Source organism: Chionomys nivalis, chromosome 10, assembly GCF_950005125.1.
Source record: "Chionomys nivalis chromosome 10, mChiNiv1.1, whole genome shotgun sequence".
NCBI lineage: Eukaryota > Metazoa > Chordata > Mammalia > Rodentia > Cricetidae > Chionomys > Chionomys nivalis.
The window spans coordinates 83,443,229-83,471,002 of NC_080095.1; the positions used below are offsets into that span (position 1 = coordinate 83,443,229).

The 27,774-nt window shown below is 40.0% G+C and overlaps 1 protein-coding gene across 1 annotated transcript; it reads right to left on the reverse strand.

Moving 5' to 3' along the window:
- Positions 1-1,821: 1,821 nt before the first annotated feature.
- On the reverse strand, positions 1,822-27,774 carry Slc26a3 (solute carrier family 26 member 3). The gene is made up of 20 exons (XM_057783128.1): positions 27,644-27,774; positions 26,995-27,134; positions 24,927-25,037; positions 24,504-24,673; positions 22,686-22,850; positions 21,075-21,227; positions 20,477-20,559; positions 17,457-17,604; positions 17,241-17,354; positions 17,062-17,139; positions 13,715-13,810; positions 12,083-12,189; positions 10,588-10,657; positions 10,400-10,492; positions 9,013-9,108; positions 8,350-8,583; positions 7,440-7,494; positions 4,212-4,354; positions 4,039-4,104; positions 1,822-1,971 (listed from the first exon to the last, which is right to left on the reverse strand). The coding sequence occupies exons 1-20, from the start codon at positions 27,772-27,774 to the stop codon at positions 1,948-1,950; spliced, it is 2,277 nt and encodes a 758-aa protein (XP_057639111.1). The 3' UTR covers positions 1,822-1,947.

Sequence of the window (27,774 nt, forward strand, 5' to 3'; positions counted from 1 at the left end):
ATTTCCTGACAGATCTTGTTTTTGTTTTTTCCTTTGGAGCTTGAAGAATAGAGTCATCATTCACAGAGGAGAAAAGATGAAAAATGGAATCTTCAGGGCAGTTTCAACATGATGAAATTCATGGAGATGCTACAAAAAAGAATTCTCCCCTTTTCTGTTCATGCATTGTAGTGATTCAGGCATTTGTAAGTGATGTACAACTGTCTGGCAACAATGTTTATCAAAGCTAAATCTTAAGATAATTTTGGCAGGTATTAGCTTCAGTTAATTTCTTAATTGGAGTAGTGTATCTGTCGCTAGCTCTTTAATTTCCTTTTCAATGTTGCTCTGCTTTCTTGAAGTTTGATTTTCATCTCTGCCAACACAAAACTTTATGCTCTCTGACCAGGGGTTGGGTTTCTGTACTAGTTTCTGTATTGGCTATGAAGGAGACAAGATGAGGCAGAGGACCACAAATTTCCATTCCTCCAAACCACTCTGAAGAGAAAAACAATTGAGAATGAATTCATTGAGCCTGTTAAGATGTTAAGGTTAACTGTTTTGTGATAAGGGCACCGAGGACACCAGGACTGCCGGGAGTTTCATTGCCTGGGATAATACAACTACAACATGAATTTGAATCTTTTGCCCATCTCCACTTAAATAAGCTCCTGGGAAGGAACGCGCTTATCCTGAGATTTACGGAGGTTATGTGTGTGTGTGTGTGTGTGTGTGTGTTCGTTCATCCTAGAACTGCACAAAGTCCAATTAGATAATCATGATTCAGAAAGCTGAAAGAACACTGAAAGTGCCATTTCTCTTGTTTTTAGCTAAGGTCACTATTTAAATAACTTTATGCTGCTTTTCTGTACTTTAATAGACAAGCCTTTCTGGATGGTCTCAGGTAAGGATGAGCTCGTATTTGACAATAGGTGTTTAGTCTAAAACAATGGGATCAGCTTTCCTATTCACAGAGTAGTTTGGTGTTTGGTTGAGGGCACTGAGTTGTGTGCTGCTGCTTCTGCTTCTGCTTCTGCTGCTGCTGCTGCTGCTGCTGCTGCTGCTGCTGCTGCTGCTACTGCTGCTGCTGTTGAATTTCCAAGTGTCGTGGTGAGCAAGTGCACATTTGCCACAAGAACAAGGTCACAAGGGCACTGAATCTCACTCTCCAGCAAAAAGCTCAACAACTCCTCCCCTGCCCTTGAGTTACAAACAAAACTTTTCCTATTGGCTTCTCTCCCAGTGAGGCCAGGAAGCAATGACTCTGCTCACCTCTCTTTACCTTCTTGCTTTGTCATTTTATAGCCCCCATTATCTTATATGGTTTTCATACCAGGAAGGGAAGTAAGGAATTGCCTTGAAAGACATTTACATAATACTTTCATATATAGTATGAGAAAGAGTGTGTCTGTGTCTAGGTTAGAAGCCTTAAAAACTGGGGTGATAATAAAAATCTGGTCAAAAAAAGTCCTATTACTAAGTTCTGTTGAAAGGTTCTCATAGCAGTGTTGCCACAGCACTCAAGAAGGGACCCACAGCAAACACGCTTCAGAAGGCCAACAAATTTAGTAAAATAGCACACACCTGTACAGTTTAATTGTTTAAAATAGAGATATATTAGTATGACCTGTATAAATTAGAGTCAAAGCAGTGGTGTAAATACACCATAAAACATTATGCATGAAGATAATGACTGGGATAGGAATCTGTTAATGCTACAAAAATACATATAAACAAAATACTTCTCTACCTTTGTTAAATCTACAAGGCAGAAAATTAGGAATATGTACATAATTTCTTACTAGATATGTGAAAAATATACCATGCTAGAACAATCTCGTTCCAAAGTTTGAAACATAATTCTGTCAAATAAAAATATCCTTCATACAATGTATGAACTTAGCAATAACTTTCTAGGTATAAAGTTGTTAATATGACAGATGAGCATCCTTCTGAGTTGTATCTTGATTAGAATCTCGTTTCAACTGGTACCTGGAAGAAAGCATAGTTTTTGTTTTAAATAATTTGTTAAGTTCCCTTTTCAGCAATTCTTACTTTGGATCTAGAACCTAACAGTTGCCAATATTTTTTTTTATCTTTTAAAATAATTTATGTATTGGGTGTTTTGCCTGAACGTATGGATATACATCATATGCATGCCCGATGCCTGCAGAAGCCAGAGGAGAACATTGAGTCCTCTTGGACTTAGGATACAGATGACTGTGAGTTTCCATGTCACTGTTGGAAATTGAACCCGTCCTGGAAGAGCTGCCAGTGTTCTTACTGAGTCATCAGCATAAAAAAATCTTCAATGACCTTCTGTTGCTGCTTGGTTAGCATGGATCCACTGCATTGATTGACATGCTTAATTTGCATCTGTTTCAAAGACCTATTTGTAGCTTAAGCAAAGTAACAATACAATATGTTGCAACAGTGTAGTCCTTATATTTGTTTTGGGTCACCCAAGCTCCAAGAAGCCTTGGATACCAGTCAGTCATCTTGTTTTAAAGTTCTTTTTCATTTATTTATTCATTCACTTATTTAATTGATGAGGAGAGAGGCATGCCATCGTGTATATGTGGAGGTCAGAGGACAAGTTGACAGAGTTGGTTCTCCCACCATGTGGGTTCTGGGAATCGAACTTAGGTCATCAGGCTTGACAGCAAGTGCCTTTTGTCTCTCTGCCTTCACATTCTGCTTTTACCCCACAGCTGGTGGCCTATCCACAGCTGTTGTTTTATTTTCCTCTTAGCAAATCCAGGAGCTGGTGTTAATTTTTTTTTCAATATGGGAAGCCAAGGTACGTATTGTGTGCTGACTCTGTTCTGATTTAAGTACTATTCTTGGACTTTATCCCTTAGTGCTTGGTGACAGTTCTGAAGCTAACCTGGGTGTGGCCTGCTCTCAGGTCTCTTTAACGCCCTTCCTCTTCACCTTTGCTATTTGCTATCACTCCTTGGTCCGGGGTTATCTGACCCTATACCCTGATTTGTGGCTAATCTGCATTCCTGCTTGCTGTTCTTAGGAAATACCACCAGCTCCCTCCTGTACTTGATGACAGTCATTAGATTCTTCTTCAGAGACCTCGGTCAGCCTTTAACTGAAGTGTAGGAGTGGTCTGCTGTGGTGGCGCAGGACCATACACAATGTAGCTAAGTTCTCTGAGTCTGTTTACCAACATCCTCCTTTGTATGCTTCCCTAAGGATTTAAAATAATGTAGTAACCTACCATGTCCTGGGCCTACAATAGAAATCACTTTGCCTATACTATAGACATTGCTTTAACAGACTGAATATATTAGAAATGAATGTTCTAGAATAATTGGAGCTATCCAGTTAAATATTTGGCAACTCATTCTAGTAAGAAAGGAAAGGAACTTAACTTTTATGTTGAGCTAACCACTGTTCTAGGGACTTCCGTGTACCTGTATGTGTGAGGGTGCTCTCCTATTTCCCTGCTTTGATGGACAGACAAGAGCAATGGCTCTCCTGCCTTATGGGACCATAAGGATAGAATAAGACCCTGTTTGAAAATTCTATTTCAACTTTGAAACCTGAAAGAGATGTGCTCAAAGCGACAGCAACTCGTTACTTCCCTCTCTTTTTTCTTTTTCTCCCTCCCTTCCTTCCTTCCTTCCTTCCTTCCTTCCTTCCTTCCTTCCTTCCTTCCTTCCTTCCTTCCTTCCTTTCTTCTCATCTGAGTTTGTATTTCATCAAACTTCCCCATGAAATTAGGCAGCATTGCTTCAGTTTCCAAGGTTGATATACAGAGGCTTAAGTAGGTATTGGATTTTCACAGATGATGGAGAAACACTGCTACTTAAAACTATGTGTGTGCATGCGTGTGCATGCAAAACATTTGTGCATGTAAGGTCTGGCCAGTGAAAGTTGGTTCTTTCCTTCCATCACGAGGAGATTTGGGTTGTCAGGTTTGGCAACAAGCACCTTATGTGATGAACTATTCACAAGCCCATATAAACATATGTACATACACATGTATATGTGTATATATATTTGCTCTGAAGTTTGGATGAAGATAAATCTGTTGAAGAACCATACCTGACATTCTCGATTACGTAATCCTCCATTTGTATTTACGGTAAAGTCATATTTCATTTCTTTCTCCTAAGAAAAAGAGTGAAAATAGGGATCAGGGATCAATGTTTGTATTTAGAGGACACACGAGTATTGGTGATTATCTACAACTGTGAATGTCATCAAAGCACCTGTACCTGGCTGGGATTAAACTTTGAAGTGCTGTAATCCTTCTTCATCAAAATATGTAAAACAGCGTCATGGATTGTTAAGAAAAATATTGAATCTGTGACTTCATCATCAAAAAATGCACACCGAACAAGTTTGTCAATGAAATCATCTGAAGAAAAAAAAGACACTGTATTACTTAAAAAAGAGACATGTTTCCTCATGAAACTGCTAATTTAAAAGTCCACTTGAAAGTGTATATTTCATTGACCCAGGTTGACAAGTTACATGGCTGTAACTTGTGTATCTTTCATACATTTAATGCCCTCATGTGGAAGGGATGAGGAAAGGGTTCAACAAGAAACCTCAAGTGGCTCCAAGAAGAAATGGTTGCACTTTTAATTATGCAGGGGCTTACTGAGTTAGTTTCCTTACTTAGTGTTTGCAACAAGTGTGGCTGTTACCAAAAACCTGTGTTCTAAATAGAAAAAAGAAATAGACCTATGTGTGTTGTGCCGAAGTTTTGCCTGTCAGATCGATTATCTACCAGTGACTTAACTGTAGCCCATTTTCTCAAGCTGCTGGGTTTTGTAAAATGTCTTTCTTAGCTTCTCACATTACTTTCCCCATTTTCTTTGAGAAATCCCACACTGATAGGCACTAGCCAACATTTGTTTGCACAGATCACTCAAGCAAATATGACCTTATATCTATTATGTGCAAAGCTCCTGCTAAGCAATAAAAAGGTAAATTGGACTTGAATCTCACAAAGAATATTTATACATAACTGTACTACTGACAGGAAAGGTAAGACAGTGGGGGCAAGGAACAGTCTAGTTTCCCCCATTTTGAAGTTTTCTTAGTTTTAAATACAGCAACCAGCACACAGTAGGTCCTCATATTGTTTTGATAAATTAATGACAATATAGAATATGGACTATAGAATTTCTGGTAGCAGGAGAAGGCTATTTCCTCTTGGCAAGCATCACGGAAAACTGTGCAGAGCTACGGCGTGTTACAGTGCTTAGGATTTAGACAGAGGTGGAGAAAAAGAAAAAGGATGGGTGATGGTGTGGACGTTCATAGAAAGCTTTTAACAGACAGGGTTCCTGAAAGAGCAAGGGAGAAGAGGAAGGAAGGTGATGTCAGCATCACCAGGCAGCAGAGGCCAATGGGAATAAAGTCCTCCAGTAAATTAACAGGTTACTGAGATTGATGGAGTATTTTTAATTATGATAAACCCTTGAAACTAGAATATGTCTGTAACTTATAAGGGTGGGAGCCAGGAAAGATGTCAGTTTCTGTGAACTGTTTGTTGCCTCCCCCTAAAATGCTATTTGCTGAGGTGTTGTCAAGATTGACTTCCAAATTTCAGGATGTCTTGCTCAAGTGTCACAGTCCTGACTTTATTTGATTATGATATACATGGCTTCCTCATGAAACTGAACTCCATGAATACAGGAATTTGTCTGACATGTAAATAGGTACTCAGTGCCATTTTCTAAGGCAAGAGACAGGGATTAGGAAGATAAGCAAGTGGCAACCCTGATGGAACTGTGGGACAATGTGGTGTGTGTGAACCATGCAGCTGCAGGCTGCAGGCCCAGTGCTCTGCCTGGAGAAGTTTTCGGTTACTGCTGGAAAAAAATGTTGAAAGAATTTTTTAGTCAGATTATTAGATGACAGTATTCTAGGGATGGATAAACACACCAACTAGGTCTTCCTGATGGCTGAGGTAAGAGCGGATAAGTGTTCAGAAGTAGGCTACGAAACCAGGGACAGACAAACTTTTTTTGGTTTTTTGAGACAGGGTTTCTCTGTGTAACAGCCGTAGCTGTCCTGGAACTAACTCTGTACACCAGACTGTCCTCAAACTCACAGAGTTCTGCCTGCCTCTGCCTCATGAGTGCTGGGATTCAAGGCGTGCACCACCACCACCACCACCACCACCACCACCACCACCACCACCACCACCAGGCATGACAGATTAATTTAAAAAAAAATATCTCTAGTACCTGGTGACTCACAGACTGTCAAGAGAAGGGGAGAGGGAGAAATTAAAGATGGTGCTGGTGATCTACACAGGGAAACAGGGTGCAATGATACAATAATGCTACAATGGAGATTGGAAAGGGCAGGGAGAGAGAGAGGTCATATATACTGAACATGTGTATCAGGTGGCTGAGACATCCAGACAATCTATATATTGGTCTCGGCTATGATTTGGGCTGGAGATACAGTGTGGGGATTCCTTAACACATGGATACATTTGACGTGAGTATGGAGGAGATTAGTTAGCAATAGTTCATAAAATCACAGTGGTAGAAGCATGGGGAAAGACAAGAGTCGCTATAAGAGGAAACTGTGTTGTTATGAGAAAGGAGAGAGACATTAAAAGAATGGGCTCAGAAGTCAAGTAGGAAGAGTTTTAAGGTCACATACTCAAGTAGGCTTCAGAACAGGCCTTTAGTCTTGGTAAATTGAATATCAACCTTGGATACCTTTGGCAAGAATGGCCTTACCAGCAAAGGGAAGCCAGAGCCAGGTTTTTATTGCTGAAGATGCAAGGGAGAAAGGAGACAGCAATGTTTCCAGCAAGTTCAGAGTGAAAAGTAGTTCACACACTCGCTCATTTGCTACACCCATGAAATGAGGACCCAAATCATAAAATTCATTTAATTACACATTGACAGCAAAACATAAGCCTGTGGTTTCCATGGGGATTTTTATTGACTTAACTGGAAATTCAGTTTCCTCCTCCTCCTTTTTTTTTTTTTTTTTTTTTTTTTTTTTTTTTCCAAGACAGGGTTTCTCTGTAGCTTTGGAGCCTGTCCTGGAACTAGCTCTTGTAGACCAGGCTGGCCTCGAACTCACAGAGATCCCCCTGCTTCTGCCTCTGCCTCCCGAGTGCTGGGATTAAAGGCGTGCGCCACCACCGCCCGGCTTCAGTTTCCTTCTTTGTGGATCACATGTCATACCTGTTCTTTAGATGGCCTGCCTACATTGACTGTGAGCCTTAGGTGACTGATCATTAAATACAATCAAAAGAATCTGGACTGGGGCTATTGTATGAGGCCCTAGTTCCATTTCCAGCACTGACAGAAAAGAAAACATTGCTATGTCTTTAACCAGGCTCAATGGCACATGCCTGTAATATCAGCACTTGGGAGGCTGAGGCCAACCTGAACTACATAGCAAGATATTGTCTTCAAATAATAAATAAATAAATAAATAAATAAATAAATAAATAAACTTACCGTCTGTTCCCACAATGTATACATCTACCTTGATCCTAATAAATTCTTGCAAAATCTGTTAAAACAGAAGATATATCTATTTTAGGGAAAAGTTTTCACTTGTTACAATCAAACTATTACGGTAGCTTATGAGTGATTATTTTCAAAACCATTTATAGTTTGGAAATAGACAATAAGGACACACTAAAGTTAAAAACAAGGCTGCATGATAAAAAATAAACAAAACCCTAAAGGGAAAAATCATTCTCAGTAATAAGTTAAGCATTCTTCAGAAAAAGATAAAAAAAACGTTCTCTCTCAAACTCCCAAGATCATCTCTGATTCAATTTCAGCACAGTATGTTCTATGGAAATGACTAGAACTTTCCCATTTTCTTCTTTTTTCTTTTTCTTTGGCTTTTCAAGACAGGGTTTCTCTGTGTAGCTCTGGCTGTCCTGGAACTCACTCTGTAGTCCAGGTTGGCCTCAAACTCACAGAGATCCTCCTTCCTCTACCTCTTGAGTACTTAGACTAAAGGCATGCCCCACTTGGACAGGCTAGAACTTTCTACTCATATAAAAACAACACACAAACTGGTTCATGTGTTATTCATTGTTCCCATGGCATAGATAGCAGCATGATTTGTCTAGTGCCAAGGAGCAAAGAACAAATGCCTGTGTGTGTGTGTGTGTGTGTGTGTGTGCACGCGCACATGTGGTATGTGTGTGTGGTGTCTGTGGTATATATATGTATGTACATGCTTATATCTGTGCATGCCTGTGGTGTGTGTGTGTGTATCTGCATGTGTGCTATGCATGCATGTATGGTGTGCATTTTTGTGTGTGTGATGTATGTGTGTGTTTTCTTTCATACATACAAGTTTAATCATTAGTAAATGTTTCATTGATTCCATCAAGAAAACACAAATTACCGTTTTGAGACCCCTCATTGAGGAGATGTCAAGGAAGGACACTGCTGAAAAATCGAGGATGAGGCTGTGGAGGCTGATTTTAGGGACGGTGATATTGAGAGGGAGATCGGCATTCCAGTCTATCTCGAAGGGCAGGTCTGTGGTGTTGATTGGCTGATCCAGCTCTTCTATCTGGTTGTTGTCCAATTCTTCATCAGAGTCTTTAAAGCCATCGGAGGTGCATATGAACCCTTTCTGCAGGAGAGGGGTTGTAACATGTAACGGTTCTGACTGAAAAGCTGTAGATGTCATGGATAAGCAGGAGTGCCTGGAACTTGGATTCAAGTTGGGTCAGCAACAGGATTTGTAGATGCTTTGTACCTTTTGCTTTTGATACTCTTCCCAGGAAAAACGAAAATTCTTTTAAGGAAGTTCTCAAAGACACCATTCAAAAAAAGGGCATTAAGACTGGCTCAGAGGTAAGTGAGCTGGCCATAAGGCCTTTGGACCCAAATCAATCCCTAGGGCTCACATGGTGAAAGGAAGGAGAAGACCACCTCCTACACTAATCAACACATGGAATGTGTTTATCTAGCATTTTATTCGAAGTGGAACCAAGACTTTGAATTGTGCTTTACTAAAAGTTTTTATCCCAAATACATGCAAATGTGGTCAGAAACTTACAGGTGTCACTTGTATCAGGCCTCGTTTCTGCAGTTTTCGGATTTTCTTCAAAGCTTTATTGCGTTTGCGTAGAACCCGAAGTGGGCTAAAGCCAACCTGAAAATCCAGTTACTGTGTTACAGAGGAACTGAGCATCCTGCTACTTTCAGAACATCTTGCTACTTAATAAGGGTTAGCTGGAAGGTACTGGAGGTTCGGGACACAGGAATAATTGAGATAAAATGTTTTAAAATAAAATTGATATAACATTTTAGAAACAATATCAGCAACAATACTGAATCAGGGATATGGTTTGCTTAGTCTGCATGCAATTACCAAATTTAAAAAATGTTCATAATTTGCCCACAAATGATCTGTAAAAGTTTTAAATTTTATTTGAATATGATTTGTGTGTGTGTGTGTGTGTGTGTGTGTGTGTGTGTGTTGGGGGGCAACCAAACTCCTAGGGCACTTAATTTTCCTAATTTTCTTTTTGTCAGGTGTAGGTACCCAAAAAGACTTCTATTAAAGCTTTTATGATTACATTACATATATATAGTTTTTTAGAGACAGAGTTTCTTTGTGTAATGGCCCTGGCTGTCCTGGAACTTGCTCTGTTGACCAGGCTGCCCTTGAACTCATAGAGTTCTGCCTGCCTCTGCCTCCTGAGTTCTGGGATTAAAGGTGTGCTCCACCACTGCCTGGAGTGTGATTAAATTTTTTAAAGGTGTGTTCCAGTACAATTTTATAGTTTTGATATTCAGTTTGGGGCTACTTAAATTAATCATTATAATTGGGCACAAAGTAGGTTAAAGGTGTGTTTGAAGAATAAATAAATGTGCTTTTTGTTCAGTCTTTTGAGTCTCACTATGCGGCTCTGACTATACTAGAACTCATTCTGTTGACTAGTTGACCAGGCTGGCTTTGAACTCATTGAGATCTGCCTGCCTATGTCTTCTGAGTGCTGGTATTAAAGGGGAGGTTTGTCTCTTAACTTTAAAAGGTTGACCCTTGGCTTTCTTACCTGAATGCTAAGTGCTGACTGTCAGTTATCCATGTACAACCACTATGCTGAATCTCCTTGGTGATACAGTCAAATGTTAAAGGTTTCCCTGTCATTTCTGGCTTGCTATCCCAAGACAATGTATTAAAAACCAGCTACCTAGTGCCATGAGTGAATATTTTTACTTCAAAGCAAATTTAAAAATTAGGATTCTACCTTGAGACTCATAGGAAGAAACTTTTTTCCCAACATATGAATAGATCCCTTTAAAATAGTTTCACCTACTCTGAGGCATGCAGACTAAACATTGACACAGCTCAGCATCAACACACAAGAAGTCAATGACCTTGTTAAGGAAGAAACACATTTCACTCCCAGATAGTCAGACTTTTTTTTTAACCTTACAGCATCAATAAGTTTCTGCTTAAAGAAACCAATGTTTGCAAAGTAGATTGGAGATGGACATCTGAAAATTTTCACTCCTTCTGGCTCATACACCTACAAGACAGAGGAATAAGATGGTTAGGTGAATCCTACTGCCTTCATTTGACAATATTTTAAAACATCAAAGACAACAATGTGGTCTTTCTTACATCAGCATAATTTTTCCTGTTCTTGTAGATGTTGCTCCTTCCAACATTAGCCAGTGTGCTGCATTTTGGACTGTAAGAAAAAAAATACCATCCAGTAAATCATTCTTTCATATCTTAAGCCCAACTCTGATATGTTTCTAGCTTTTTAATACAGGCTTCCTTTTCAAAGTTGAAAGGTAGAAGAATCTTCATTTCATTAGAGACCCAGGGACTCAAACACCTTATCTTCTTGTCCCAGGGCTTTGTAAACAGTGACTCTACTACGGCACAATCTATAAGCAACCCCATAAGACCATGGCAGGTAGGGTCCTACTCAATTGTACAAATAAGGATGCCTTGTACAAAAAAATGACTTGCCCGTGTGAACATTCAGTTTGTCTCTGTATTTTATGGAACTCCCATACAAGGTATGAAAGAGGGAAAGAACAACAGGATGAATTTCCATGCTGGTATGTTCCACTGCTCAAGAAATAATTCTAACTATAATAGCAACTTCTGTTTTAGAACCCTCAATTCCCATTTTTCTTGCAATTACACCATGTATTCCAGCTAGGCTGACTGACCACATGGTGGTGATATTACCTGACAAAGACTTAAAAATCACAAAAACACTTTAACTGGATGGCTTTTAGAAAGAAGAATTAAAAATTTTTGTAGAATTTTGGTACTTGGGGTCTTTTACAAGTTCTCAGTCTCAGCTGAAAAGGAAGAGGGAGACCCCCTCCCCCAACTGCCTTAGAACTCAGGCTTCTAGCCATCTCATTTTTGTACTTAACAAGTCTAAGGCAGCAACACTAAACCTGTTTAGGACAGAATCCCATCCTGTTCACAGGTGAGCAACATAGACTCAGGGGTGTTTGCTAGTTCTTTGAACCTGTATCAAAGCAGAAAGCAGGCCAGCAGCAGGTATCCTGCTGGACCATTCTACTGTTCTTCAAGACTTTCGGTGGGGTGGTTTGGGGGAGGTTATATTGGCTAGTCTTTTAACAATAACTTTTTTTTTTCGAGACAAGGTTTCTCTGTGTAACAGTCCTAGCTGTCCTGGAACTAGCTCTTGTAGACCAGGATGGCCTCAAACTCATGGAGATCCACCTGCCTCTGCCTCCCAAGTACTGGGGTTTAAGGTGTGTGCCACCACCGCCCAGCTAACAATATTTTTTTTAGATTTTCTTATTTTAATGTAATGTGTATGAATGTTCCACTTATATGAATGCATATGTACTCTTGTATGCCTGCTGTTCAAGGAGGCAGACGGTGCCATTGGTTCCCCTGGAACTAAAGTTGTTGTGGGTGCTGGAAATCGAACCCAGGTCCATGGCTGGAGCAATAAGTATTCTTAACCACTGAGCCATCCCTCTGCCTCATGGTCAATCTTGATAGATATGCATGCCTATCAAACACATTACTTTTCTCGTAGCCACAGATAATTGTTTTTGCTCTTCTAATAGGGCAGGTCAAAGCTTGTGAGGTTGTGTAGAGCTCAGGGAAAACTTACAATTGGGTCCTGAACACAATAGTCAGGAGCTGGAAGGCCACACTAGCTGCCAGGCCTAATCCAAGACCCAGGACAATGGCGAAGATGAAGGTCATGATCCAAATCAGCTGTAAGAAGAGAAGGCAACAGGCACACTGGAGTGTAAGGAAGCACAATGTTGTAGGTCCAGAGCTAGAGAAAACACAAGTGTCTAGGGCCAAAGGCGGTGCTTGGAAGTTGTTATCTGGGTCCAGAGAACAAAGTTTCTAGAAAGACATGTCTCAAAAGGTCATTTCATTTCTGCTGGCTCAGAGCTGGGCCACAGAAACTCAAGCAAATAAATAGAAAATCTCTACAGACTGTGCTTATTCCTATCCTGTCCAAGGACAGGTTGAAGAAAGGGGATTGAGTTGCCATACCAAAAATTCCAGAATAGTTCACCTTTATAACTTAGCAAATTAGGGTTGGAATAAAGCAATGGTAGAGCACCAGCCTAGCATGTGGTAGGCCCTTGGTTTGATCCCCAGCACTGAAAACACAAAACAGAACAAAAAACCAAGCAAAGCCCAGCAGATCGACTGGTACAGCCTGTACTAATCTCAGGCTTGTCCTATTGATTTAATTAACAGCTATTATCTTTACAAAAACTCAAGCATGCTAAAAGTGGGTAAAAGTAACACACAGTGATCTATCAGGAACACAAGCTAACCTGAATGCTGCTTATTACTTTATGCTCTTGTAGTACTATAGGGTATGTCAACAAGAATTTTTTTTTTTTTTTTTTTTTTGGTTTTTCGAGACAGGGTTTCTCTGTGGTTTGGAGCCTGTCCTGGAACTAGCTCTTGTAGACCAGACTGGTCTCGAACTCACAGAGATCCGCCTGCCTCCGCCTCCCAAGTGCTAGGATTAAAGGCGTGCGCCACCACTGCCCGGCTCAACAAGAATTTTTTTTTTTAACAAGAATTTTTATACTTAGACTTTGACCCTGATTAAATTATAAAGTCTGCTTTTCAGGCAAGTTGAAAGCAAGTACAAACTTCCCTAAAAGAATGGGTGTTCCAGAGGGAATGTTCAGAATCTACACCCTCCTCTGGTTCTCTGAAAACTAACACATCATTTTAAAAAAGAACAGAAGCAACATGTGCTGTAAAATTCAGAGCACTTCTGTGGTGTTCGACATAACCTATAAGGACTTTGATGACATATCGGGGAAAGCTCTGTACTAGTGTTTTAGGAAGCACATTATACTTCCAAGAATTTATTTATTTATTTATTTATGTTTAGGTTTTTGGTTGTGTGCATATGAACACGTGTGTGCTTGTCTGTCTGATTGCCCACAGACCCAGAGAGCCTAATTCCCTAAAACTGAGTTACAAGTGGGCTGGCCTCAGGCTCATGCCCTCCCTGCCCCAGTCTCCAAGTGCTGAGGTTATAGGCATTATCTCAGCATATAATGCCACTGTCATTTTAAGTTAAAAATCCCAGGTAATAAGCAGTAGAGTGCACAGTTTCAAGACAGGAAATAAACTAAGGTTATTGCAAATAGACAACTAGACACAAAATTTCATAACACTTACCATATATACATTTTGCATCAGCATTAAATTACCATTGTGTGTTCTCATTTTCTCAAACACTATTGTAGCTACTTACACAATCATATTTATCCTTCTTCCACAATCTGCCTATTTCGGCAAACTGCATCAGCATTCCCTTTAAGTTTCCAAGTGCTAAAGCTGCCAGGACGGACTGTGGAAGACATGAACAGATGTACTTTTAAGTTAATCAAATAGACCAAACAGAAGCAAAGGTGAAGGCTACAGATAAGTGTCTTAGCAGGCCTCAAAGTATATCAAAGGACACACCCTTCTCTGTGTGCAGTGCCCGATGGACCAGGGTGTGGCTCTGACTTGTTTCCCTACATGAGGTTGTCCCCATTCCAGATAGTTTGGCTGTGCCATAGATGAGCTAACAGCAGTTACAGCAGTCTATATCCTGGATAGAGAGAGGTATATCTTAAGGCCTACATGTGAACCCTTGAATAACATGTTCCCAAGCAAAGCTGGTTGGACCTGTCACAAAGACACAGGGGTTGCCTTTGGTGATGGCAACACTCAAGCTGTTTTATAAAAGGAAGTTAACAATCAAAGAATGGTTAACAAAGGCCTGAGGCAGGCTCTGAGACCACACAGACCATAGCGTCTCTGTTCCCAGAGCATACTGTGGTATATGTGTATAGAAGAGGCTTAATAATTAGTCATTACATGAGTGGATGAGCCAATGGATTTATATTTCCCAGTCTAGGACTGACAACCCACAACACAACCTTGTAAAAGTTCCAGCTGACACCGTTGAGCGGAGGATTCACTAAGAAGATCGTGGATTGTTAACTCAGCCTGCCACATACCATAGCTCATCATTTTTGGTGTTTCATGTACTGTGATTAGTCTTGTGGGAGCTGTTCCAGTTAACAACAACGACAACAAAGCTAAATAGTAACATATGCCCAGGATCATTTGAGTCCAGCTCAATGGCCAGACACTTCCCTACCTACACTTCAACTGATTTAATTCTGAGCGGAGTGTGCAATTTGTGTGCTGAAGATTTTCACACCACGAAAGCACAACAACCAAAGGAAACCAAACAGGGCTTTCATTTTCATGTCTTGAAGATGGTTTAACTGGCCCAGGTATTTTTAATCTTCCCAATTAAGTTTTTAAAATATTAATTAATTAATTAATTTATTATGTATACAATATTCTGTCTGTGTGTATGCCTGAAGGCCAGAAGAGGGCACCAGACCTCATTACAGATGGTTGTGAGCCACCATGTGGTTGCTGGTAATTGAACTCAGGACCTTTGGAAGAGTTTTTTTATTTTAACATCTCGGTTTATTTGATTCACTGTGAGAGTAGAAGTCACCATTTAAAAGAAGTCACATTAAAGGGGGGGGGGCTAGAGAGATGCTTCCGTGGTTAAAAGCACTGGCTGCTCTTCCAGAGGACCTGGGTTCGATTCCCAACACCTACAGAGAGCCTTACCACCATCTGTAATTTCAGTTCCAGGAGGATCTGATGCCCTCTCCTGGTCTCCACGGGCATTGTATGCATGTGGTACACATGCAGGCAAAACTGATAAAACACATAAAAGATAAAGTCTAAAAAAATGTATGTACAAATGAACACCATCTAAAAATGGAGAAAATAGAATAAAATTGGTAATTTACCTAATAATATTTTTCTAGTGTCAGTATCCTAGTTTTGTTATTGTACTACAGATATGAGTTGTCATCTCCATGGTGAATGGTATACAGGGTTATATTGTACAGTGTAGGCTTCCTTGTTTTATAGGAGTTTAGAAAATATTCAAATGTCTGGCTAGAGACACTGTACTTTTCATTAGGCATTTCCCCCAGCATTGTTCCATGGAAAAACAATTTGAAATAACTCACAGTGAAACATACATGCCCCAGAATACTTTGTAAGGAATACACTAAGCGCACAGAGAAACCATAGGTGAGATGGGGGCGATTTTAGAGTCTGTGCACACTTGAGTTCGGTGCAGCTATTGCTCCTGGCGGTTCTGACTTTGTAGGAGGAAAAGAAACAGAGTCATGACTCCGGCAGCCTGAAGATGCTCCAGACAGGTTTGTACAGAATCGACCCTTGGGTTCTCTACAGAGGTTGCTTTAATTAACATTCTAGACAAGGTCCTTGGTACAAGTTATTCAAGAGGGAGAGAGAATTTTAAGTAGTGATTGTTTCTTTAGTGTTTCCACAGTGATGTGGCCAGTAGAACCCACAATTTACAGGTGGAAGAAGCCCATGGGGGCCTCTTCTCTATATAGAGGAGTGTGTGAATTTGTTTTTATTGAGGCATACATTTTTTAAAAAAAATTTTTTACTGGTGATGTCTTGACCTCTGTCATGACACTTGTTTTGAAACTAAGGATTTTGGGGTGTGGAAGACACGGTTTTGGCAAATAGTGCTTTATATTGTTTGGAGACAGATTCAGTCAATGCAGTTTTTAGGGATGGAGGTGGCTATACATTCCAAGTATCAATCAACATGGAAAAAGGACCCAGATAACAAAAATAGATATTGGGGAGCTGAATCATATCTCTATTTCCTTTGCAGCCAGAAGTATAATGGAATGTTTGGATAGTAATATTAGTATCTTAGTGACCTGGGCTAAGTCTCCATGAGTGTTGCATCATTTATTGTCACAACTACTCAGTATAGCAGGTACTACTTCATCCCATTTACATCTGGAGGACTTGAGGTTCAGAGAGGTTAAGGCATTGACCTCAAATCACACATTTATTAAGTGTCAGAGCTAAGATTAGAAGACAGTTACAGGGCTTCTGACCACTTGTGTACACCTTTGAGATCCTATTAATACCCCAGAGGGCAATGCACTTGTATTTACCATAATCTGCTTTTACAGAAACTCTGTGGTTTCCAGGACACTGGGACAACTTAGAAGTATTAAATGAAACCCAAACAGTTACAAACAGGGAGCTTGAGGGCAAGAGGTTAAGTTCTGTGTCTGACTGTTTACTCCCATCCTACAAGCTGACAGTGTTGGTTTTGGAGCCAAACCAAACTCCTTGGAGCTGCAGGGCGTGTTCCCAAGAACAGGTGCGGAGCTGGTAGCACCACTCTCTACGTTAGATAGAGGGATTGATGACCTCACCCTTTAAGAAAATCTTCACTTTAGTCAATTTAGGTTGAAACTGCAATGCCAGAGTACCTCCCTGCTTAAACATTAATTATGTTCTGCTCTATGCACCTGCAGAGAGTAGAGGAGATAAAGCAGTTTGGGTATCTGCATTCCTGACATTCATAAAAGGCTGCCAGGAGAAAGGAAATCTTGATCCATACAGTGTTGACTAAGGAGTAGAGCTAAGAGTTTGTCATTAACTCATTTTCCCTAGCATAGTTTGTCTTTTTAGATTTTGAGAGTTAGATTTACCATGTCAAGGAGAGAAGAGAATTACCTTTTGTAGTGGCTGCAGAAGAAATCCAATCGCAACAATGACAATAAGTACGATGACAGCCGAGAGAAGCCCTGCAACCTGTGAAGATGAAATAGTTCTCATGACAGCTGCTGCTTTCTGTCGGGCTTGGGCTTCCTAGTCATCTGCACTATGCTGGCCTTGCAGGAGGGGTGGAATACCTGTGTTTTGCCTCCTGTGCTCTCCTGAACCCCTGATCTGGAAAGGGCTGTGCTCCCTGCAAATCCTCTGAATGCTCCAGTGAATATGTTGCTTATTCCCAAGGCGATCAATTCCTGTGGAAGGCAAAGGAATAAGCTTTTCCTAAAATGGTCTCTTTCAGAAAAATATTAGGTGCGTGAAATGTTATGTGCCGAATTCGACCCAGTTAGGCTTACCTGATTGCCATCAATTGGATAATCGTATTTGAGAGAATAGACGCTAGCAACTGAAAAGGCCACTGCAAAGCCAACAATTGCAATTCCAAAACTGTCTCCTATGGTGTCTTGAAAAACTTCCACACTGGGTGTAAGAGGTGGCTGAAATCTGAAATTGAAAACGAGCAAAACTATATGCCATCAACTTATTCAGAAACTCAAGAGATTATTGTCAAATAAATGAATGAAACAATCTATGCTGAATTGTCTTTTTTTTTTTGAAATATGGCCTAAAGAACTTGGTTGCATCAAAAAGTTTGGAATTTCCCTTTTTACTATTATTAAGCCATGGTGTTTGGATTGACAAAAGTTATAAATTCAGTCTGACAATAATGGTAAGATGGATACGATTTTGCCAGTGTACTCAAAATATCACATGTATTCATATTCTCCTTCAGGCAAATGTCTTAGATTCCACCTGTTGTCATGATGGGTTTCAGAGCATTAATCCCAGTGCCCTCAGTAGTTATCCAGGACTGAAGGTTCTTTGAGCAAACACAGTTCTGGGACAAGGAAAGCAAAACTCTTCTTTCCATTAGTAACAGTAGCTTTCCATTGAAAACCCTGAGAGGTGGCCTTAGGTTTTGCCCTGTGCTGTGGGGAACTGCTAGGGTTCACCACACCTGGAGAGAGCAAGTTTCAGTTTAAGGTGGCAGGTGTTTCCGAGACAAGTGTGCCTCACAGGGGATACTTCTATGTCTACGCTCATATACTCAGGTAGTTCAATACATTTCAGTTGTATTATAAAAGCTTCGGGTCTCAGACAACAAGGTCCTAAAACGCTCAGATCCTGTCGGCATCTGCTTCAGACTGAGACTTTTTGGAAGTGCATAACTGGACCCAGGCAACTGTGTCTGAATTATTGTTTCATCTTTTATATCTCTGATAATAAATACTGGGTTGTAGTCTTGATAAAGCATTAGTATTCCATGAAAGTTAGAAAGGTGGATTGGAACTTTTGCTGTTTTGTTTTTTTAAAAATGAAGCTGATAGCAGAGATGCCTGCATACCATGAAACAGACTATGCCTGCAAGATGACACAGTCTCTGTGTTGTTCCTTTACCCTTCCAAGCCACTTCCCTTGGGTCATGTTGTTTGCACACATCTAGTGTGTGCAAAAAAAATATGTGACTCCACAAAAATAATTTCTAAAGCAGCATATCCATTAGAAGTAAACTAGCAAGAGTTAATAGCCATTATCTTCAGTAGTAGTCTGCTTGCAGTCAACAGAAATTTAAAATGTTTGCTTGGTCATTTAGAAAAACATTGGAATGTATTGAGACACATCAAGTACCTTGTAGCCAGCAAGTAGTAATGTTTAACTTGAAGCAGAAGTTGTGCTCTTAACATACCATGTGCATAAACCCATTTAATACTTTCAGAATATTTACTATTTTTAGCACCTTTTCATAACCAAGTGCATAGAGGTACCAGTTTAGTGAATTTGCCCCAGGACAGGAGGTATATCTGAAGTCAACTTCAGGGGCTCTGGAGCTGGAACACTTGGTCACCCTGCCTGCCTGGAGAATTCATGGTTAATAAACATGAGGTGCATTTTCCCTGCCCCACACACCTGGTAGGATAAGTGCATGCATATTTAATATATTTACTAAATAAGAATTATCACTCAGTGATCTCGTTTAATCATTTATTTTGAAAACATTCTACTTCTGCCAAGCTCCCCTTTGATTTTTGCATTTGTTTATTTTCTGATGGGGTTTATGTCTCTAAGACATTTAAGTGAAGTTCAATCACTAGAAAATTGCAGAGTAGGAAGAAGCCCAGAGACAAACTTTTCCAGCCTCATTTCTCACAACTTCTTAAAACTAAAAATAAAGAAATAAAAAATAAAAATAAATGAGTTTTTAATTAAGTGGAACATATGAAGATATGCCAACAAATATATGTAAGTATATTTGTATAAATGTATGTTGTTTTAAAAGCCACACATATTTCTACTTTTAAAAGAACTCAGCTAAGCTTGGTTGTGGTGGCTCATGCCTTTAAAATCAGTAGGTGTATCTCTGTGAGCTTGAGGCCAACCTGGTCTACAGAGTGAGTTTCAAGACAGCCAGAGCTGTACAAAGAAATTCTATCTTGAAAAAAACAAAACAAAACAATTCAACTATGTTAAGGTAGATATAGATATAGTGACTATATATATAATTTCTGTAAATATCAAATACTTATTAAGCCTAGAAAAAGGAAAATCATCTTTGTTTTTTCTTTTTTTAACTGGAGAACAGCTTTCCTTGGTAAGTCAAAAGTCACCAATACTATCTGTGGCTAGAGGTTAGAGAAAGAAAACAGCATAAACCCATGCTCCCTCTCAGTCCACTAAATGTATAGGAATATACTCTCAGATCTTCTTGTTGAGTTATCTCTCTAGCTTTGCTCTGAGTGTGATCTAAAAGAAGGGCAGAGTATGCTGCCTGGATTACTCAGCTGGTGTGCCTTCTGTGTGTCTCTTGGGAGTTGACTCGGGTGACCTCAAACAAGACACTGAATATTGTTTACAGGAAAACTGTTTTCAGTTGATGCTTCTTTATATGATTTATCTTTTTGATCTTTTTATAATTTTCACTTTTTTATTTTATAAAGATGTGTGTGTGTGTGTGTGTGTACATGTATATACCAAATGAATACAGATGTTCACTGAGGTCATACAAGGAGGTCACATACCCTGGAAGCAGAATTCTAATAGGTGGATGTGGGCTGCTATGTTCTCTGCAAGAGCAGTGAGTGATTAACTGTTTTCAGTGAGCCAACAGTTTTCACTGTTTTGAGTCCTTGACTACCTGGTTTGTGAGTTTTTCTACAAGGAGACCCTAAGTCTCATGAACCTTGGCATTCTTTTTACTATTTGCTCAAGAGAGAGAGTGTGTGTGCCAGGATTTCTCAAGGGGGTTGTATGATTCTTGTAACTATTGTTGCTTTCTTCACTGAGTACTGGAAGATGCCAGCATTGATGACACACTTACCCTAGAGTCATGTTCCCAATCACAGCCACGCCAAACTTTTCTTCAAAATTACAACCGTAGGATACTCCTGTTGCAATTACAGTCTGCAAAGTTCCAAATTGCCCAAATGTGAGGTGCTATTCAGAGTCATACTTTGAAAACACTGCCATTGCCCCAAACCTGCTTGCTGCCAAACCTGTCTATCTGAATCTGATTTCTGATGTCCACTTCGTAGAACTCCTTCCTGCAAGCTTTTCTCTGACCTCCTCATATACCCGACCCCAAATAAATAGATAAAAGTAATAAAATGGTCAAAAAAAAAACCCTAATAACTTCTAGCCTAGACCTGGGTACCTCTAAAGAAGCCTCAAGGCAATTCTAATTTGCATGGGCATCACAGCTCAAGCTTGAAGGTCTTTTTATAGCCTGTCTTCTGCCATGGAAAGAAAAAACACAGATAATGGGAAGGAACTGGTAAATTCTGATGAAGAGAAATTCATACTATATGCTAAACCTAGAAATGGGAGATAGTGCCTGTCTCATGGCAACCTGGTGTACAGAAGGCTTTCTTTCCTTAAAACTAGATTATGAATGAAAATTTTCTGATGACAGTCAATACCATGATAAGTTCGATGGGGATAGGCACTGGAAGCTTGCTTCTGTAGCGCTGATTGATCTCTTTAACAATAAATACAATCACGAGAATGATCACAGATGTCACGAGGTCTGCAATGTTAGTCTTCTGAATTTGCGTGAAGACTGACTCCAGGACCTACCATTAGAAACACAGATGCACTGAAGTACTGTGTGAATTCATAATGCAAACACATTTCTCTCCAAACAGATTAAGCAGATATTAAGGCAAAAGACTGGCACATAGTCACAGCCTTTTTGTGTTTAGTGGCTGTGAACCATGAGCCCTGAACCTGCAGGGGCTCTCATGGAGACACAATGAGGGTGAATTAGCATAGCAGAAAACACCGCTTTGGGGATGTGTCTAAAAGAGCTTTAGCTAGTATCAAATTCTATTGGGTATTTTCATGGTTTTACAATGGATCTCCTCTACCCCTAGGTCTCATTGGCTTTTTGTTTGTTTTGTTTGCAGAGCTGGAAGTTGAATCCAAATCTAAGGTCTCACTCACACTATGCAATAATACGTTTTTTTTATTTCATAGAATTTGCTACTGTTCTGTCCAAGGAGTCATTTCTAGTTTCTGAACATTTTTGTTTGTTTTTTAAGTACATCCTTTCACAATACAGACCTTCTCTTGCTCACATGGAAAATGCCTGTACTATGCAGAATCTACTTCTTGAAGAAGTATAGCCACATGTCCAAGACAGCTCAAGCATACCCAAGTTGGATTTCATGCACACCCTAGTTCTGGGACACTTCTACATTGGAGTGAGGTGCTGCCTCAGAATCCCAAAGACTATCCTCCAATAAGGACCGAAGATACTACGTGCTGGAAACCTGATAGGATGCCACTGTTTTGTGCAGCATTGCTTACTAGGTCCCAACAGGGTAGGCCAAAACAAAATGGAGTCATTCGTGCTAAATGCTACACAACCAAAGCTGATATTTCAAGGGAGCAGATTGATTCCAAACAATAGTTTTTCACCCCCAACAAAAGGAGTACTTTTTTTTGTTAATAGCTTAATAGCGTAGTTGTTTGTCTCTGCTTTAATCCGTACTAGAATGGGGTTTGGGAAGGAGAGTAGCTAGAAGCAACCTGTCATGAAACAGTAAGGTTTCTGTTTCGTTTTGTCTAATTCCCACCTTATCAAGCTCACAATTATGCTATTTCTCAGTGGAGTTTGAGACCAAATAAGACCATTTTTGAGGATAACAGAGAGAGGTGTCAGTGTCTAAAGTTCTGATTAATGTCTCAAAATTAAAAAAATAAAGTTGATTAAAAAGGAGAAATTGAATATGTCTAAAACCTGTCTCCATATACATTTTAACCTTTTTTAATACATAATATCTTAACTTGATGTTTAACTGTACTGGACTGCAGACATGGAACTTCATATAGTTCTCTCTCTCTCTCTCTCTCTCTCTCTCTCTCTCTCTCTCTCTCTCTCTCTCTCTGTGTGTGTGTGTGTGTGTGTGTCAGGGGAGGGGACTGGCCTTGAACTTACAGAGGTCCACCTGCCCCTGTCTCCCACGTGTTGGAACTAAGACCACCATGCCTCGCTACTTTGGTATTGTTGAAATGACAGGAATACTTACTTTGAAAAGAGAGAATGGGTCACTATGTGCTGGAACACTCAGCTGCAGCATGAATTTCAGTTGAGAAACCAAAACATGAATGGCAGCAGCTGTGGTGAAGCCACTGATTAGGGACTCGGATAGATAAATCACCACAAACCCTATCTGCAGAACTCCCAAGAGCAGCTGGAGAGAGAGGGACGGAAGTCTTTGTTAGTGTATTAGGGGTGCACATCAGCAAACCAAAGGCTCACACCTAAGTGCTTTAAAACATGAAGTGGGGCCCATAAAAACACTCCTTGGAGAAGTCAACGCTTCTGCCTCCTGGCACACCTACCATTCAGGATTGTCCTTGACCTTCTCTTCCATTCCCCAGGTTGAACATTGCATGGTGTTCAGTAGTGCATAAGTCCTACGCCTCCAGAAGTATCAGATCCATAAAGGACCTCCTTCTTTGCCTCCTCATTTTTACGTGCAATATCTTTAGAAGACTCATCATGAGCCCTGAACAGCAAAATCTTACCTCCAACAGTCCTCACAAATTTTTTTATTGGAGCATGCATGGGTGAGTGCAACAAGTTACTCAACTTGCTTAGGAAACATGTGACTAGGGTTAGCAAGATGGTTCAGAGGGTTAAAGTACTCCTGCCAAGACAGGTGACCTGAGTTCAATCTCTGGGTTCATTATGGTGAAAGGAGATAACCAACTCCCAAAAGTTGTCCTATGAACCTAGCCCCCACATAAATACATAGATGTAGAAAATAAATACATCACTGTGTACTGCATGTTAAAAGCATAAGATTTTAGCCAGGGAGCAAAGGTGCTTACTGTCTCCAAAGCATCATTGCATACAGTGAGTGTATTAAGTGGGTTCTACTTCCCCCAGACACTTGACCTGTTTTCTACATCCATGTCTCCAAAATACACACAGAATCTAAATTGGGTTCCACTTTTTTACATTCAGAAATGTGTGAGAAACAAATGACCACAAGGTTTGTCAACAAGCTACACACTTGTGTCTTTACAAAATGACTTTTCTTTCTTTTAGAAATGATTTTAAGGGGGTTGGGAATTTAACTCAGTGGTAGGGCGCTTGCTTATTAAACACAAGTCCCTGTGTTCTGTACTCAGCTCGAAAAATTAAAAAAAAATAAATAAGAAGGAAAAAAAAAGAAATGGTTTTAAGCAAAGATATCACTGGAATTTTAAGTAACATGTTGAGAAACCCGTGGCATTTGCACTGTTCATGATGGTGTTGTCCCTGGAGATTGGAAATGAAGGTGCAGTCTCACCACAATCTTTCTCATGTTACTTCCCAAGTCTTTTATATGGATAGTTTAAAAAGCAGAGCACCATTTTCCCCAACTAAATTATAGTTATTAAGGCATTAGAAAGAAAAACTTCCAAAGCTACTAGTATCATTATATAGTTACATTTGATGATGACACTGATTTCAATATATTTTTATTGAATTAAGCATTTCATTCCTTACTGTGCATGCCTTCATCCTGCCACTTTTTCTTCTATCTAGATTGTGTTTATCTGTTTGTGTCTAGATCATGTTTACCCTTTGGTTGTGGTTAATGACTTTTCATAAATATTTGGGGAGTCTGGGAGGATCTGGGAGGAGTTAGGGGAGGGGAGAGAATAAAATCATACTTTATATACAATTCCCAGAGAATAAATAAGAACATTATTTAAAAATACTTCTAATGGTCCACACAATGGGGGCATGCAAACCAAAAGATGAGGAGGAGTCACAGGAGGAGTAGATACAAAAAGGGACCAGTCAAGACAAACAGATTTTGGCAGAGAAATTACACTAGAATTGGGCTCACCTGAATGATTCCAGACAGAACAGTTACTGATGCAGCCACCATTATCTTCTCCTGATCCTGTGCATCCAGGGAATCGTTCGAGCTTGAGGACAATTCTGGAGCTGTATTGCCTCCTGAGGCCACTCTTGTAACTACAACTCCCACCATCATACTCAGAACTGGAAACGGACCTAGTTAACCAATGGTCAATGACACTGTCAGTATTGTGCCTCCCTACCCCTGAGTTGCCTTTCAACCACAAGATTACATAATACAAGCTACCATGTATAATACAAGCTACCATGTATAATCAGCCTTACCCATAATTCTTTCAGAAAACTGTGAGTCTTCTGAATTTTGCGCAATTTGGAATTTACGGTGAGTTTCTAATAGAATTTATGAAGTGACTAAAGCCGGCATAAACTGGTCCAGTAATTGACTTACCCACAGATATGTGTCTAGAAGTGCCCAAGAAAAAGTAGGTTATGACGGGGAAAAAGGCTGCATACAACCCGTAGGATGGAGGGATGTTGACCAGCAGAGCAAATGCTAAACCTGGAAAGACAACAGCCAGGTCTTTAGTTTTCATCAGGTTCTCCTAGTAGTTTAGATTGGGTGTTTGAAATAAGTCACCACATTAACTCAAAATGTGTCAAAGACATAAATACAAGAACTAAAACTAACATCATTAAAAGAATATGAGTGTGAGTCTTTGCAATCTTGGATCAATCTCTCAGAAAGGCTACACACAACACAGGCAATCAAAGAATTGAAAATAAAAATGCTTCAGTGGAAACACAGATCAATGAAAGAGTTCCTGCCTAACATGTGGAGTGCTCTGGGTTTAATCACAGCACTGGAGAAACAAAAGCAGACTCAAAGGATTTAGCTCAGCAATAGAGCACTTGCCTAGCATGCAGATTGCAGTAGTTTGAATCCACAGTACTGCAAAATAAAAATGTTTAGGGAACTGGGCTGTAGCTCAATGGTGGTATATTTGCCCTGGGCTTAATATATTCACCCCTAATCATATTAAAGACACAGGAAATGGCTATAATGGGTCATGTTTTATGCTGGGCATGGTGGCACATGCTTGTAATCTTAGCATTGGGGAGGTGGAGGCTGATTAGGAGTTTAAGGCCAGCCTAAGCTATTTGAGACCTGTCTCAATCTCCCTTCCTCTCTCCAGTTTTTAAAACAGAAAGTGAAATGACAACACAGAGAGTGAAAAACAGCTGTTAGCAAATATATATCAGATGAATGTTTAGTGTCCAAATATACAAGTAACCCTTGCAGATCTACAATAAAAGTCAGGGTCTCATAGCCCAAGGTGGCCTCAAACAAAAAGCTATCTAGTTTATAGAGCCCCACTGCCTCTACCTCCTGGGTGCTGGGATAGCAGGCATGGAACCCAGCACTTTGGGCATAATGGGCAATCAGTCTATCAACTGAGCCACATCTCCAACCTTGGCAACCCACACTTTTAAAACAACAAGGAGAACTAGGGGTCTAGTTCAGTCATATGGTTCTTGCTTGGTATGTGTCAGGCCGTAGTCTTGATCTCTCCAGTACCACCCAAAACAAACAAAACAAAACATGAAGGATTTGAAAACTTTTTTCCCCAGAGACATGCAAAGGGGTAGTAAGCTCAAGAAAAGGACGGAGACTCAATAAACATCATTAGCTATTAGAGAAAAACAAATCAAAGTCATAGTGAGATGCTACTATTCACTTACTACAATGGCAAAGTAAAAAAAGATAGCAAGCAGTAAGGTGTGGAGGCATCTGAAGCCCCGTGCACTGCTAGGAGGAGTGGGAAATATGCGACAGTACATCTATACAAGGGATTGAACACTGAGCTACCATGGGAACCAGCGTTTATACTCCGAGGGAAATATCCAAGCAATTTAAACATATTTTCACACAAAGAGCTGTAAACAAATGTTCATAAAAGCTCTATTGATCATTCCCTCTGAATAGAAATGACTCAAACATGCAATGAAATGTGGAATAACTCCATGAGTAGAATATTGTCCTTGTTACAATATGAATAAACTGGAAAGTATTATGCTAAGAGATAAGAGTCAGATGCAAGGTGCCACATACAATTCCATCTGCACAAAATATCCAGACTAGGAGAATCCACAGACACAGAAAGTGTTAAGGCGAGGAGTGGAAGAAGGAGTGTGAGTGTCTACCCAAAAGGATTTGGTGTGTGTGTGTGTGTGTGTGTGTGTGTGTGTGAAGGGTAGGAAGAAGAGAAGGTGGTGAAAATATGCTAGAATTAGTGATGCTAGATGCACAACCTGATGAACATACTGAAACCATAGAATAATACATATCAAAGAGGATGTAACATGTCGGTAGGATGCAAGCCTAGCATTTGTGAAGCCTTGCTCTGGCACACACACACGTACACACATGAAAGAATTAAAAGGATGAATCTTGTGATATGTTAATTATTTATTTAATATAAAAGAAAAGGTAAAAGAAGAAAACAGAAAGCAATTACCTTGCAGTACAGCCACTAGCCCGGTGCTGATGCCAGAAACGATGTCACTCAAAAGCCATTCCTTTATTTTGTATGCTGGTAACCAAGATGCTATGGGGAACAAAGACAGGGCAATTTTCTTGGCCTTTTGTGAGGAGCAGCTGAAAACATTGAAAGCCACAGAGCAGCGAATTAATATCATATTTTAAGTTTGGTTCCTAAGAGTATGTAGAAAATTGGCAAAGATGACATCATTTTAAAGATGAAACTGGTGATTTAACTCCCACGAACAATTGCCTTTTTTGCCCCTGCCAAAAGCTTTGGTCACTACCAAACAAAGTTTTTTAAAAGGAAAATGCCAGCTTTTCTTTGGCTGAAACAGAATTTATGTGCCACCCTGAGCTGAACTGTGCAGCATTTCAATAGCTAATGTGCCTGCTTCCATCGGTTAGTCTCTGACTTGGAAGGGCTGTGTTTGTGCTGCTAGCTGAGATGGTGTGTTCCTTTTCCCTTTTCACCTCAGGCAGGGAATAAGAGATTTGGAAAGCCAAGACTGACAGATTCCTGGAGCTATGGACTAGAGCCAGAAAGAAAAGCATGAAAGCCAGAAAAATTAGGAGAAATTGCGCGTTTCTTTCTTCCTCATTCCAGTGCCGTAAGAGTCTCTTACCTACAACACCCTTTGAGATGATCCAGGAATGTCTTGTGGTGTCTGTCTGCCTTCTTGAACTCCTCTCCAAAAGTGTTTGAGGAATACACTGGTCTGGCCACTACATACTGGTTTCCTATGGCTTCGATCAT

Coding starts and splice junctions, on each gene's coding strand:
- Slc26a3 (XM_057783128.1), bottom strand. CDS start 27,774: ATGATCGAAGCCATAGGAAACCAGTATGTAGTGGCCAGACCAGTGTAT. Junction 21,228..22,685: donor ACCCATTCTCTCTTTTCAAA/GTAAGTATTCCT, acceptor TTCTAATGGTAG/GTCCTGGAGTCAGTCTTCAC. Junction 10,658..12,082: donor ATTGTGTTCAGGACCCAATT/GTAAGTTTTCCC, acceptor TTTTTCTTACAG/TCCAAAATGCAGCACACTGG.